Source organism: Erigeron canadensis, chromosome 9 (genome assembly GCF_010389155.1).
Source record: "Erigeron canadensis isolate Cc75 chromosome 9, C_canadensis_v1, whole genome shotgun sequence".
Lineage (NCBI taxonomy): Eukaryota > Viridiplantae > Streptophyta > Magnoliopsida > Asterales > Asteraceae > Erigeron > Erigeron canadensis.
Genome location: NC_057769.1, coordinates 9,761,295 through 9,775,067, shown reverse-complemented (window position 1 = coordinate 9,775,067; position 13,773 = coordinate 9,761,295). Strand labels below are relative to the sequence as shown.

General features: G+C 33.0%; 1 protein-coding gene and 1 pseudogene across 6 annotated transcripts; one reads left to right on the top strand and one right to left on the bottom strand.

Moving 5' to 3' along the window:
* Positions 1-7,767: 7,767 nt before the first annotated feature.
* On the top strand, positions 7,768-11,043 carry LOC122580953. Of its 6 annotated transcripts, none has more exons than XR_006320927.1 (4): positions 7,768-8,333; positions 8,461-8,505; positions 9,120-9,223; positions 9,298-11,043. XR_006320927.1 is itself a non-coding variant. In XM_043753100.1 (3 exons), exons 1-3 carry the CDS (start codon positions 8,411-8,413, stop codon positions 10,428-10,430), a joined length of 474 nt encoding a protein of 157 aa, XP_043609035.1. In that variant the 5' UTR covers positions 8,340-8,410; the 3' UTR covers positions 10,431-11,043. The 6 variants fall into 6 exon arrangements, 1 of the variants encoding a protein (XP_043609035.1); XR_006320928.1 differs by having other exon boundaries at positions 9,117-9,223; XR_006320929.1 differs by lacking the exon at positions 8,461-8,505.
* A 918-nt stretch (positions 11,044-11,961) lies between these two features.
* Positions 11,962-13,417, bottom strand: LOC122583168 (annotated as a pseudogene).
* Between the last annotated feature and the right edge of the window lie 356 nt (positions 13,418-13,773).

Below are 13,773 nucleotides of genomic sequence, written 5' to 3'. Positions count from 1 at the left end.
CCGCGAAGCTATGCTGTAACACTTAATGCTCCATTTCATGTACATGTATGTGTTGTCAAACCCCTTGAGCACGCATCATATTGTGAAGTTGATAGTTCGTAGTTTTTTTAATGCTATGCCAGAATGTATGTGTATAAAGGCCGATTTATATAATTGTTTGTTCATGTTCATGGCCACTGATATTAACCAAATTATATATGTTTAACATATCTATTTTTCGACTAATATCCTTAACCTGTATGCATTTTGTGTTCATTTATTGTAAGTTTGATTACTTATTGTTTTACATTAGTTTTTTTTAGGCCCATTATGTGATCTTGGTTATAGGGGATAACAAGACAAAAGATGGCAGGAAATGATTTCAAGTGACGCAGTTATGTTCGGGCATGGTTAGTGGTATTGTTGTAAAGAATTTTGGAACACAGCCCATGAAGGCATGAAGAGTAGCAAAGAATGTTCACTCCTACAAATTAAGCCATTCTATCTGTTGGTTGGAATTTCTTGAGTTTGACCATTTGACCGAGATCCCAACCACAAAGGCACAAACACATCCATTTCCAATTCCATGAATAGTAGATTTTGTTTTGTTGGTTTGACCAGTGCCATGCCACCTCATCATTAACTGTGCTTCATAGTTTATATTTCATGGGAAATGGAAATATGGAATACAATCACACGCACACCATAGCAAACCTCCACACCGTTATTTTTATCATTGTAATTTGTGGTAGTCTTGGGCCAAAAAACCGGTTCGGACCAAAACTGATTGGCATCCCCGAAATCGTGCTAGAGAAAAAACCGGTTGGCATCAATTATTGATTGTGTAATTTATACCCATTTTAATTGAATTGGGTTTAATTGGATAAGTAATTTCATTTATTGGGTATGAATGAGCTATTGAAAATCTATGGAAGCGGGTCTCACTTTTGCTATCTAAGTTTATTACTAATTTTGAGCGGGTCAAGCGGGTCTTTCTTTTTGAGTGATTGGGTCTTTAATTTTTGGAGCTTACACGATCATTACTGTGATATAGACAGAGACACTCCCATTACTGATGTACCTATTCCATCTTCCAATTAAACAAGCACCATATCTTTTTTCCATAAGCAGTTAAGCATTAATTTTTTTTACTTTCATCTTTATTTATTTAATTATGGTATTATTATTTATTGATAATCTAATTGACCTTTAATTTTCCAGTACATTATTTTCATTAAATTTTATATGTCGTATGATGATGTCTTGGCAATTTAATTGACTATTAAATTTTTAATACATTTGGGGTTATAATAATATATAACGAGAATATATATATATATGTATATTATTGATTATTTGATTGTCAAATTGTTGATTTTTTTGTGTGAAATTGTTGTTAGTATCATCAGAATCTTAATAACATCAACATAGTACATATCATATTGATTTGGTTGAAATAAAAGATTTACAAAGCTAAGAAAAAATAACGATATGGAGATAACTTTGATTATGTAAATTTTGATTTTGAGAAATGAGATTTTCTTGTAAGAAAAAAAAAATGCAGGTTGATCCGCACCCAACCCGCTTTTACCCGTACCAGTTTGACCCGCATTCTTAATTTGACCCACTTGGACCCGCTCCCGTTTTGACCCGTTACCCAAACCCGCGTGACCCGCCCATTTTGACAGGCCTGGTTTTACATAAAGATCGATTTTGATCTTTGGTTTTAAAGCAGGAAAACTGCACATCAAGTAAGTACTACTTTATACCATAAAAATGGAAAACACCTAGTGCACGAATTAAAAGCAGTTATTGCATGTGCCTAAACATTAGTACATCAATCGTGTTGGATACCATTTATACAATGAGAATAAAAGGAAGTGATATATTCACAACCTAAATTTATTATCTACAACAATTGTCTGCTTCAGACAGTTGTACACTGTGCACTAAATACGTATAATTGTTGTAAATTATTGTTGTGAATATATCATTTCCCGATAATAAAGTACGATTTCTTCAATTATCTTGAGAGAGTCCATACTCCATATCATTAAGAGATAACTGAAGAAAATAGAAAGCACCTTTCGACCAATTCACGAAAATAGTAGTGACCTTTAAAAGTTTTGTTTTTTAGAAATGAACTTTCAATTATTACCGGAAATAACAACATTTGATATGTGGACATGGTGACGTGGACATCTTTTGATTACGTGACATTTTTAATGACGTGGCATTCTTTATAACACAGAATATAGAAAGGACCTTTCGAACAATTTACGAAAATAGTAATGAACTCTAATTTATAGTCGGATTACTTCAACACCTCGTCAGTGTTGGATGTGGAGATGGTTTTTTCTTCAACTAACTTAGAAACCGTCGACAGTTTGTTCGAGTTCGAGAACACCTCTGGACCTTCGTCATCTGGATCTATCTCATCTGCAGACAAACTCATCTTAAACGAACCAAATCCGGCCTATGAAACTCTCGTCTTACCTAAACATCCCCAGGATCTCTCTCTGACGAAAACAAAGATGTTTTGGCATTTAATTTTAGAGATTTTAAATCTCGAAATAGACGAAGAAGATATAGATCTATGTCTCCTTTATGATCTTCATACACAACTTCTGAATGCTTGAAAATGGAAGAGACTCAACAAAAATCAATGAAAAGAAACTGAAATCAGCTTCAGAATATAATGATGAGAAAAAAATACCTTGCTGGAACCGAAACTGAAACGGAACCATATTATTATTTTTTTTGGGAAATGACATGACTAATAAAAAATTAAATAGTAATAAATAAAGAATAATGTCACGTCATTAAAAAATGTCACGTAATCAAAAAAATGTCCACGTTACCATGTACACGTGTTAAATGTTGCTATTTCCGGTAATAAATGAAAGTTCATTTCTAAAAAATAAAAATTTTAAAGGTCACTGCTATTTTCGTGAATTGGTTGAAAGGTGAGTTCTATTTTCTGTAATTATCCCTATTATTAAAGAAAAAAACATGTTTTCATAGACCTTTCACTACAAACAATATTGCATTTGTTCATACTTTTAGTGAGTGTGAACAAGTTAAAAATTTTGTTATGTTTTTTTATGTGTAAAAATATATAAAAATAAAAGTGTGTAGAAATTTTTCCACATTAAAAAATGTGAACTTTTAATGTTACAAAATGAGGTGTTACAAAATAATTATAAAAAGTCCACACTAAAAAGTGTGAATTTTTAATTCTACAAACTTTTTAGTGTGTAAAAATTTTTACACACTTTTAAATCTATATATTTTTATACAAAAAAAAAGTGACAAAATATATAATTTGTTAACAATCACTAAAAGTGTGAGCAAGGCCGGCCCAACTACTATGTGAGGTCAAACGGGTGCTTTGGGCCCCAGAAACAGCAGGCCCCCAATTTTCATAGCATCCCAATCTTTTAAGCAGCTAAAACTAAACCTTACCTGCAAAAAAAAAAAAGAATAGGGTACGTAGCCTCACACCCTCGAAGCCCTCACCTCCTTAAAAACATGAAAAGACTGCGATTTTCTCAATCAAAATATGATGGAAACATTGGAGTCTTGTGATTATGGTGAATAAATTAAGTCACTTTTATTGCTGAATAATATGGGTGTGTATGCATATAGTCGTGCAGGTACACAATTTGATCTAGTCTTTTTGTTTTTAAAACTTACAAGTTATAATAGAAGTATCCATATTGTCCTTCATAGAGTACCAAAGCGCGTCGTTAAACAGTAGATAGAATAACTCCGGTTTTTCACCAGTATTTTTTTTTTCTTTCTTTGTTATATGCCAGGCCTCCAAATTTAATCTCGTTTAAGGTCACCGAAAACTTAAGCCGACACTGAGTGTGAGTAAATCAATATTGTTTGTAGTGTTTATATGATCACTACTTTACTATGACCAATAAATCGAAATTTGTCCGATGGCCTTTACGTGAAACTATACTACCATTATTAGGTGGCTCTCACATAATTACGAAAATACAATCGTGCTAAAACGATATATCAAGCAACAATAAAATGAATAATAATTTAGTATAATTATCCTTAAATCAATCTCCATGACTAATAAAAAAAATATACTTTTATAAAATATGATATCGATATTGAGAATGAGTGTGAAAGATTTTAATGAATTAAATGAGCATACCAGATGTAAACAATACAACAGCTAAGTCTCCAAATTCAGTTTGTCTATTTAACATCCTTCCCCTTCTTATTCTAGTACTCCACTAACAACAGCAACAACAACAACAATGTAAGAGCTTGCTGAAGACTCTCGTCCAACTGTAAAAGTGTCTGGTTCGTATTCATCTTTTGTCATCTATGATCTTTGTGTCTAAATTTGGTGTTTTTATCCTAAACATTATGGCAAAATATATGGCATGTGGAGGTAAATTATATAGCTCTTTTTTTAGTAAGCTAAAAAAAATACTAGAGTTATTGTTACTTAATCTTAACATGTCCAAAATACATAGATTAATAACTGAGATCTCTTTTAACTAAAATCGATCATCACATACTCACCCATTCAAAACCAACCAGAAGCTTGGAAAATTGAGTTCTAATAAGCCATACAAATCGGGTTTTGTATTTTCTTATGACAAAAACAAAAACTTGTGAACTTGAATAGACGTCCTCGCACAATTAGGAAAATTGTAGGAAATAAAAATGAAAAAGTATGACTTTTGCTTTTATATAATAAATTCCCAATCAAAAGCGATATAAACATTTACATACTCATAATAAAATAAAGAATCGTGGCTCATAGGTATTCTTAAAGTTTGTTATTTGTGAATATGCTTATGTATTTAGAGTAAGTTATTTTAGAACCACCTTTAAATTATACCAAATCTTAATCATTTAATTTTCATTATCTTTGACTATCACCACCACCATTTCCGACCACCATCAACATCTCCGACTACCACCATGATCTTCCAGTGACAGCGACCACCGCCACTACGACTTACACATGTGAAGTTACAATTTACACATGTTCCTAATGAGTGGTCCTAAAATAACCTACCCCTCTAATATATTATTAAATAAATTATTTTTATTACTATTTTGTATATAATATTAATATTAATGGATTGGTTATTGTTATATTAGTTAACTTAATTATAAATCTTTTCTCCATATAAAACTTAAGTCCATACCAAAAATTTAGTTAAAAACAAGCTGACTTGGCACAACCAAAACCCTTTAATTCATTAATCTGATTACAAAAATTAATTTTATGATCTCATCCCAATTGAATTTGAAGTATTAATACAACTAATTTAATTAGCATTTTTCATAAATTAATATGCTATACTCACGTATAACTATCTTCTAGATCCCCAAATTAAACATCCATGAACCCCAATTTCACAACAGATTTCAAAAGCCACGCATATTCTTTTTTTTTCTATTAAGAATAATATACATAAAACTCATGATTAATATATCGCAAACAATAGAACCAATTTGATTCCCCATTTTTTCCCCCAAAACTTTTAGGCGTGCCACTACACAAACACATAATATTATTATGTGATGTTGATGGTTATCAAAGTATTATATATTGATTTAAAGAAAGATGCTTATGAAAAGATATGTTACAGATTTTGAATCCAGGTTGAAAAGGAAAAAAAAAAATTTGTTAATAAGTAACCATATTAGTTTTGTTGCTCATCCAAAATCGATTATTTGAGAATATAAATGCAGTAATTTAGAATATAATGTAGAGAAAAATATCTTCTTTTTTTTTATATATGTGAATAGTCATGGTTTAAGTTTGAATGTTTAAGTAAACTACTACTGTGATTGGAACATGTTGTCATGTTAAAATATGAGGCCGTTTTCAAATAAATAACACAAATCAACGATAACTTATGCATTGCTGGATTTCAAGTTAAATTTGTATACATTACCGTGTAGGAATCTATTACTTCTTTTTGATTACTTATTATGTAGTCAGTTGTGTTGTATTGTTTTTACGTTTAACGGTTACATCTCAATTGTTTTTACTAGTAATTAGTTATCATTATACTACCCGGGTAGTCACCCGGGTTCTTAAGCTAGTGTGTAGATATACTCCTATTGCACAAAATTAGGGTTTATTGGATATATTTTTTGTGAGAACTAATCACTTTTCTCTTTTACGTTTTACTGAAAATAGAAGTCAGACAGATTTAGCAACGCTCCTAATTTTGTATAACATAATCAAGACAGTGATATATGTATTTTAAATCTATGGTCGGTTCTAAAAGGATTGGAGTATGAATTCGACTCATTTCGTATTTCACTTAGAAGTGGTTGTGTTTGAGGTGACTTTACGTTTGCCAAAAAAACCATCAGAATGAGGTAAGTTTTATTTTTCTTTAGATTATCGGCATTGGTAGAAACGTTTCAGTTGGTTGAGAATAAAAACCGAAAAATAAAGATCATTTTTCTAACAAGTATAATAGGTAAACTATTTTAACAAACTAATATAGTTTCAAAAATATTTACAAAATCAGTATATCAAATTACATGTGTTTTTTTGTTTATAATGGATGCAAACTTCATTAATATTGTTGCAAGTATGTAAATTATATTTTGTGATCTTTTATTAAAGGTTTATAGTTCAAGTTATGTGGTATATGTGTGCATCGATGTGGCAAGGATGCGGATTGTAAATGTGACATGATGTCTAAAATTTAAGCATCTTATAAATTTGTCAAAATTATACGAGTAGAAACAAATATGTATCTATAATTAGTTAGTAAACGAGTTGTGTCATCTGGTCGTTGTCATGAGAGACGTATTTTGGATATTATTGGATACCCGAAATATCCGAATTTTTCAAAGATACTATACGAATCCGAAATTTCAAATATTCGAAGTTCGAATGCGGATAGTTGTAAACACCTCTAGTCATTATAGTTCCCAGTTCCAACTATATGATGCCTTTATATTTCTATTTTCATTCTGACAAAATACCATCTTTTTAAGGTGATAAACAATTAAAATTTAATGTTAAGTTATGTGGTATATGTGTGCATCGATGTGGCAAGGATGCGGATTGTAAATGTGACATGATGTCTAAAATTAAAGCATCTTATAAATTTGTCAAAATTATACGAGTAGAAAAAAATATGTATCTATAATTAGTTAGTAAACGAGTTGTGTCATCTGGTCGTTGTCATAAGAGACGTATTTCGGATATCATTGGATACCCGAAATATCCGAATTTTTCAAAGATACTATACGAATATGAAATTTCAAATATTCGAAGTTCGGATGTGGATAGTTTTAAACACCTCTAGTCATTATAGTTCCCAGTTCCGAACTATATGATGCCTTTATATTTCTATTTTCATTCTGACAAAATACCATCTTTTTAAGGTGATAAACAATTAAAATTTAATGTTAAGTTTACCTTTTGAGAACGGAGCTCACAGGTTGACTAGCTCATGGCGATTTCTGCATACATTCGATAATTCGATTTGACTAACAATAGAACATAAATAAATTACCACAATAAAATAAAATAAAAATTAGTAAGAAAATATTTTTTATATAAAATAATAAAAATTTGTATCAATGTAAACGTGTACTTATGTTATAGTAGATACGTATGTTATGTGGGGAATCTCAATTATCAGCACTTTCTTTTTAGAACTTATTATGATGATTTTTACACGAAATGCATCTACGGCGGCAAGTATAGATAGTTGCCCCATTCAAATTCCACCGAGATTCTCTTTTTAAATGCATCCCAACTTTCTATTTTGTTATACGCGTGATGCTTTTCAGCTGGCTTCACTTTCGTCTTTCGAAAATGGGTTGAATTGAAGAAATTGTGCAGGCGGTGGATAAAAATCATCATGATCACTCGTCTCATAAGATTATGGTGTATTTGACTTTCGAGAATGTGGTGACTTAATGCTCTTAGCATACAACTCCCATCACCAATGGTATTTGGTAACTGAAACATGGTGTGTGTCTTTAGCGTCTATTTAACACTTGTAAGAGCATTAAGTCACCACATTCCCGAAGGTCAAATACGCCATAATCTTATGAAACGAGTGATCATAGCGACATTTATCTACCGTTCACATTACTTGAATTTAGACCATTTTCGGAAGAGAAAAGTGGACCAACCAAAAAGCATCCCGAATACAACAAGATAGAAAGTTGGGATGTATTTGAAAAGAGAATGTCGCTAGAGTTTGAGTGGGGCAACTATATATGCCTACAAGCCGCCGCAGATGTGTTTTGTGTCAAAATCATCTTTATAAGTTCTAAAAGAGTGCGGGTGATGGAGATCCTCCCATATGGCAAACGTGTCTACTATGATAGTAAGTAACCGTTTACCTCGATACAACATTTTACTTCTTTATAAAGACATTTATTTACAAAAAGTCTTATTATTTTCATGCAACAATTTATTTATGTTCTAGTGCCAATCATATTGATTGTATGCAGAATTCACAATGAGTTAGTCAGCTTTGTAAGTTTTGTTCCAAAAAGGTAAATTTAATATTAAATTTTAATTGTTTATCACTTAAGAAGATAATATTTTTTCCGGAATGAAAATAGAAATATAAAGATATAAGGTAGTTGGACTTGGAACCATAATGAATAGGGGTGTTCAAAATTATCTGAACGGAAATCTGAAAGCTGATCCGATTTTATCCGGAACGTTGGACATTCGAACTTTCGGTTTCAAAATTTCGGATTCGGATACTATTTTTGAAAAACTCGGATATTTCGGATTATATGTTCGAATAATGAAATTCACTATTCGAAATTTTCGTGAATTATCTTGACTACTTCAATTATGGGTTGACCTCCATTGACACAAGCTCAGAGATCACGGCTAAAAATCATGAGTTCAAGTTTGTAGTGCATCAAAGATGCCTATAAAAGGATCTAGAAAGCTTCTTTTTTCACCGTTGTGCTTTATTAAAACGATTTTTTTAAAATAAGAAAAAAATAAGCTTGCAAATCAGTGCATCAAAGAGTGTTGCAACCCCTAAGTTAATCACTTAATCTGTTGTTTCTGTATACTTATCAAAATGTATGTGTTGTTATGTATTTTGATTCGTTATATATTATGTGTGTATACTAACAACAACAAGGAGAAGTGGGAGATTAATCAGTTTAACTAAGCCCCTTTCTTTCAACCAACCAACGTGTGATTATGATTCACTGCAACCAAGGAGAAAAGGAACTGAAAATGGCAGAGGTAAAATCACATATAAGAAAGGCATTTGATAAAAGTATAATCTTATTCATTTTGTGTTCTTATTGTATGATTAGATTATTGCAGGACTAGACAAGCAATTTAAGATGGAGAAGGGTTGAAGCTGTAAAAGTTCAGATAGCAGAAGGTTAAGTCGGTGTATAAGTTAAGGGACCAAATGTGTCAAAAGAGAGAAGATGGAGCTGGAATATAAAAGGGAAATTATTACCCTACTTTCATTATCAATCAATCATATTTTCTATATACAAATTCGGCTGCTCTCTTGAAACATAGATATACATATATATTCGATATTCATAATTTTGTAATAGTACATTCAATAATTAGTTGGATGATCATCACTTGATTAGCAGGTGATGATATTGTTCTGATTGATTATATTGTTTGTGAGTGTTGTTAATTGATTTTAATGATCTAATTGAGATTAGATATTATTCTTGAGAGAATAATAAGAGATTATTAATAATAAATAATATTTTGTTCAGCATTACTTGTATACTGATTAAGTTTGTGTTAAAAGTTTCTTTTGATTTTGTTTGGGATCAGTGGTATGTTAGTTAATCAAGGTGCATCAGGTGTTAGTATATGAGTTGTGGGATGTGTTATATATATTGAGTTCTTGACCCGTTTTTTGTTTTACATTATTTTGTGTCTTTTGGGTCGATCCCAATGTCCACCATGGCTTATCCTATTGACATCTAGGTGCATAATCACTTCGAATGTGTCTCGTAAAAAAACTCTAATAATGAAATTAACGGTAAAGATAGGCAAAAAAGGAATCACGGCGCATCATGTTTTAGTCTATGAGTAGTTGCGTCTGTTATTTTCAACCGTTGTTATCCCATCATGCACCATGTGTTATCCTGTTGGTTTTAAGGTGCATCGTGGCTTAGAAATGTTCGTGTATTCGTGACCAGGCCCCAATTATGCATCATGTCAATTGTCAAATCATGTAGTAATTATTAAGCATAAATATGGGTCAGTTCATGGTCTGTACGGAGTGAAGGGGTGGTTGGTTAATGAATTGATACAGCATGGGGTCAATTTCAAAATTTTCAACGATCTGAAACCGCATGATTATTTTGGCGACAACAACAAGAACAAGAAGGATTGTAATGATGAGTTTAAAGCAGAATCTGAGGTTATGATGAGGGAATTGGGGCTTTCAGTGGAAGACTTGAAAGAGTGAACCTTTTATGATGTGATTGAAAACGACGAAACAGACCTTTGACGGTAAGAAAGTCACCAAGGAAGAGGCTCTGCGTATTATCGACGGATATAATAATTATTACAAGAACCTGCATTATTATGGTGTGGATGTGGAGAAAAAGGAGACTACGAAAGCCCTAACGCTTAAACTTTGATGAATTAGTGCAGGCACAAGGTTTACCCCCAAACTGAACTAGAGATCACCAGCCCCCCTGCTGAGGAGAAGAGGAAGGTGCTGATTGATAGCCAAAGCCGCCATCGTCCTCGTTTTCTGCATTTAGACTTTCATGAATTCCTGATAGAACTGGGTTTTCCTGATCCTGGTGATATCGATCCCCAGCAGCTGCTTCCCTCAGAATACCCCTGTGATGATAATTATTATCATTAAGAAACATTAATTTGTAGGTTGCTTATTACTACTGCGTTGCTAATCTGTGTTGTGTGACTTTGATGTATGTCGGAACTACTCAAAATGCTACTTATCTTGGAGCTTGATATATGCTTATTATGTTGTCGTTTCTAGTTACTCCTGCTACCATTAATGTACATTTAAAAACGCATTTTGTGGTTAATACAATTCGAAGTTAGCTGTCGATTTGGTTAGTGGTCAAGTGATTTATAATCTTTCTTGACAATTGAACGTGCTTAGCTTATGCCAAACAATTCGAGATACCTTTGATGGTGATTGTAGGGGATCTTGGACTTGAAGAAGGATCAGTCAAGCTTTATAGACACATGCCATAGTAGATCACAAGGTTCCCACACGCAGAGCTAGCTTTATTGACGAGCGAATAGGACTTATAAAAACAGTTGTTCTAATTTAGATTTCCGTTACCATCCGAACTTGAAAGTGCCTGGTGGTCATTTGTACTTTCACTTACAACCTCAATACTTTGCCTTCACTATTGTTAGCTTTCCCTTTTTCTTTTGTGCTATCTAAACTAAAAATGTCTCTGTTAACTTATACTCTTACAGTTGCCATCCATTATTTATGACGCTAGCTAGAACAGAATAGATTTAGGATTTTCTGCGTGTGGCAAAGCTTTGGAGCTTGGTTATAACCTGAATGTACTATTGTTACTACTTTGATCTAGAGGACTTTTAAAAAACAGTAGATTGATAGGAACCGTTTGATCCAATGTACCAAATTGGTACCCACATAACCCCCAACAGGGATAGTGTCAAGGTAATTCAACCACTTAAATTCAATTCTGCCTCTGGCAAGATTCGAACCCAGGTTGCTCCTAGAAAATAGCAGCTGGTGGCCAACTCTTCTACGAAGAGTTGGTTATCTAGAGGACTTTTGTGGAGTCCCTTTTAATGAATCTAGTGTCTTGGAGCTTGTTCATCTGCTCATAGATAATTAACACAACGCACCTCAAACACAAAAGAGATCAGTAAGATAAAGAGATGATAATGATAACTATATGTTCTCATTATATAAACTCAAATCCAACAAACAAGCATTAATCAAACTCTTATGGAACTTAACACAATTAAGAGGCCTCAAATACAAAAGAAATGAGTAAGAAGAACCACCTAGCTAGCGCGCTAGCTATCTGTTTAGATCTTATAAATGATGGTTCATCCTCAAAAACACGCAAAGATCATCACATTCGCCTTTGGGACTCCAAACAGTGAAGTAAGCTTGAACACCGGCCACTAAGAAAAAGAGCCATAAAAGCTCCAACAAGTGCAATAAATGTCCATGGGCTCTTGAGATAGTCATGCTGAAATTCTGCAACGCATCTGTTCAACCAGCTTTCCAAATGCCTTTCTATTTTGAACTTAGCATCCAGATGGGCTAAATTCTTTGGCACTAAATCAGTGCCTCTTCTTAGAGTCTTAACATCTTCGGGGTAATCTATAAGAGAATCGAGAAGACAAATGTATGAGGTAACCCAATAATTTCGTGCACCACGAGAGTACATTTCATAGGCTATCAAGTTTAGCAACAACGGCTTGGTGAAATCATCCACAGTAATTGGAGCTAGTTCTACACTAGCTGAAAACCACCAGTACCAGGTTCTGGAGAACTCAATGTCAGCCAAAGACATAGTGCTATCAGGCTTAAAATGAATCCCTACATTCGTAAGATCTCTAACATGGCGAAACTTTACTCTCTTGGTTTGCACTAATTTGTCGTCTGGAACTTTGTCTTTAGTGAGGTAAAGATGAAGAAGATCATCAGGTTGGGCGCTATTGAAGTCCAACTCTGACTTTTCAGTACTAGAACTATGACCATTTCGGATAGTACTATATATCGATTCATACCATCCTTTTCTACGCCTCCCACATGCCAAAATAATGTCATTGATGAATGGTTTAATGTTCTTCACACGACTGATATTCATCATCTTCCATCACCTCATCCAAAACTTCGAATGGAATTTGGTTTTCAAGCAAGAACAAATCATGATGAACAAAGGCAATCTGGTGGCATGTTAAATATTTACTATCTTCAATTTTCTCACCGAAGAAGTGTTGAATGTAATTTAAAATAAAACAAGCATCAAGCAACATCATCTTAACAAATTCCTTATTGCAAAACGCATCTGTAGATTTCTCTTCATAGAAATTTCTCAACTCTTGCACCATATTTGGTTCTACAAGTTTCATGAACAAACTGAATACGTTCTCCTCGTTCGAGAGGAGCTTCATCGTAAATAAAGGCTTGACTTCCTCGACTGAATCAAGCTTCGGGTTGCCATGATGGTATGGACCAATGGAGACAACCTTCGGAACATAGTACTCTTGGTAGTGCTCTTTATTATCTTTCACTTTTGTTGGAACTCTATGGATGGTTGATGATGACAACAATGTAAACTTGGCAATCAAGTGGCTAACCGATGAGGCGTCTTCTTGCTCACTGTTTGAGATTTGAACTTCGGCGTCAGACAATTGTGGTAGATTATTAGATGTATTAAGGGATTTGTTGGCAAGTGTTTTATAATGAATTGTGTACATGTGTATCCTTGTTGCTTGTTACGTTAGTCAAAAAGTTTGTAATCCAGAATTTTGATTTTTGAAGATATTAGCTTTAGCTTTTGCTTTGTTACTAAAAGAAGATAGGAATCTTAGAACAGTGCCAATATGAAATTTATTGAATGCAGGCTCCCAAGTTTTTTTAAGATATATAACATCTTAAAATTTTGACACATTTTGTAAAAACTTTAATCACTGTAAATATTTGTTATAAAAGGCCAAAAACTACAGTTTTCTTCCTCAGATTTTGCCACATAAAGTGGCTACTTTGTTATTCTTACTAACCATCTTACTAACCATTTATGTTTCAACATGCCTCCACAACTACGTTACTTTTG

What these genes read in the sequence shown, in the direction of transcription:
- LOC122580953 (XM_043753100.1), top strand. Translation starts at nt 8,411, where the DNA reads ATGCAACAATTTATTTATGTTCTAGTGCCAATCATATTGATTGTATGC. An exon ending in GTAAGTTTTGTTCCAAAAAG is followed by an intron (nt 8,506 to 9,116) that starts GTAAATTTAATA and finishes AACAACAACAAG; the next exon opens with GAGAAGTGGGAGATTAATCA. An exon ending in AGGAACTGAAAATGGCAGAG is followed by an intron (nt 9,224 to 10,158) that starts GTAAAATCACAT and finishes ATTCGTGACCAG; the next exon opens with GCCCCAATTATGCATCATGT.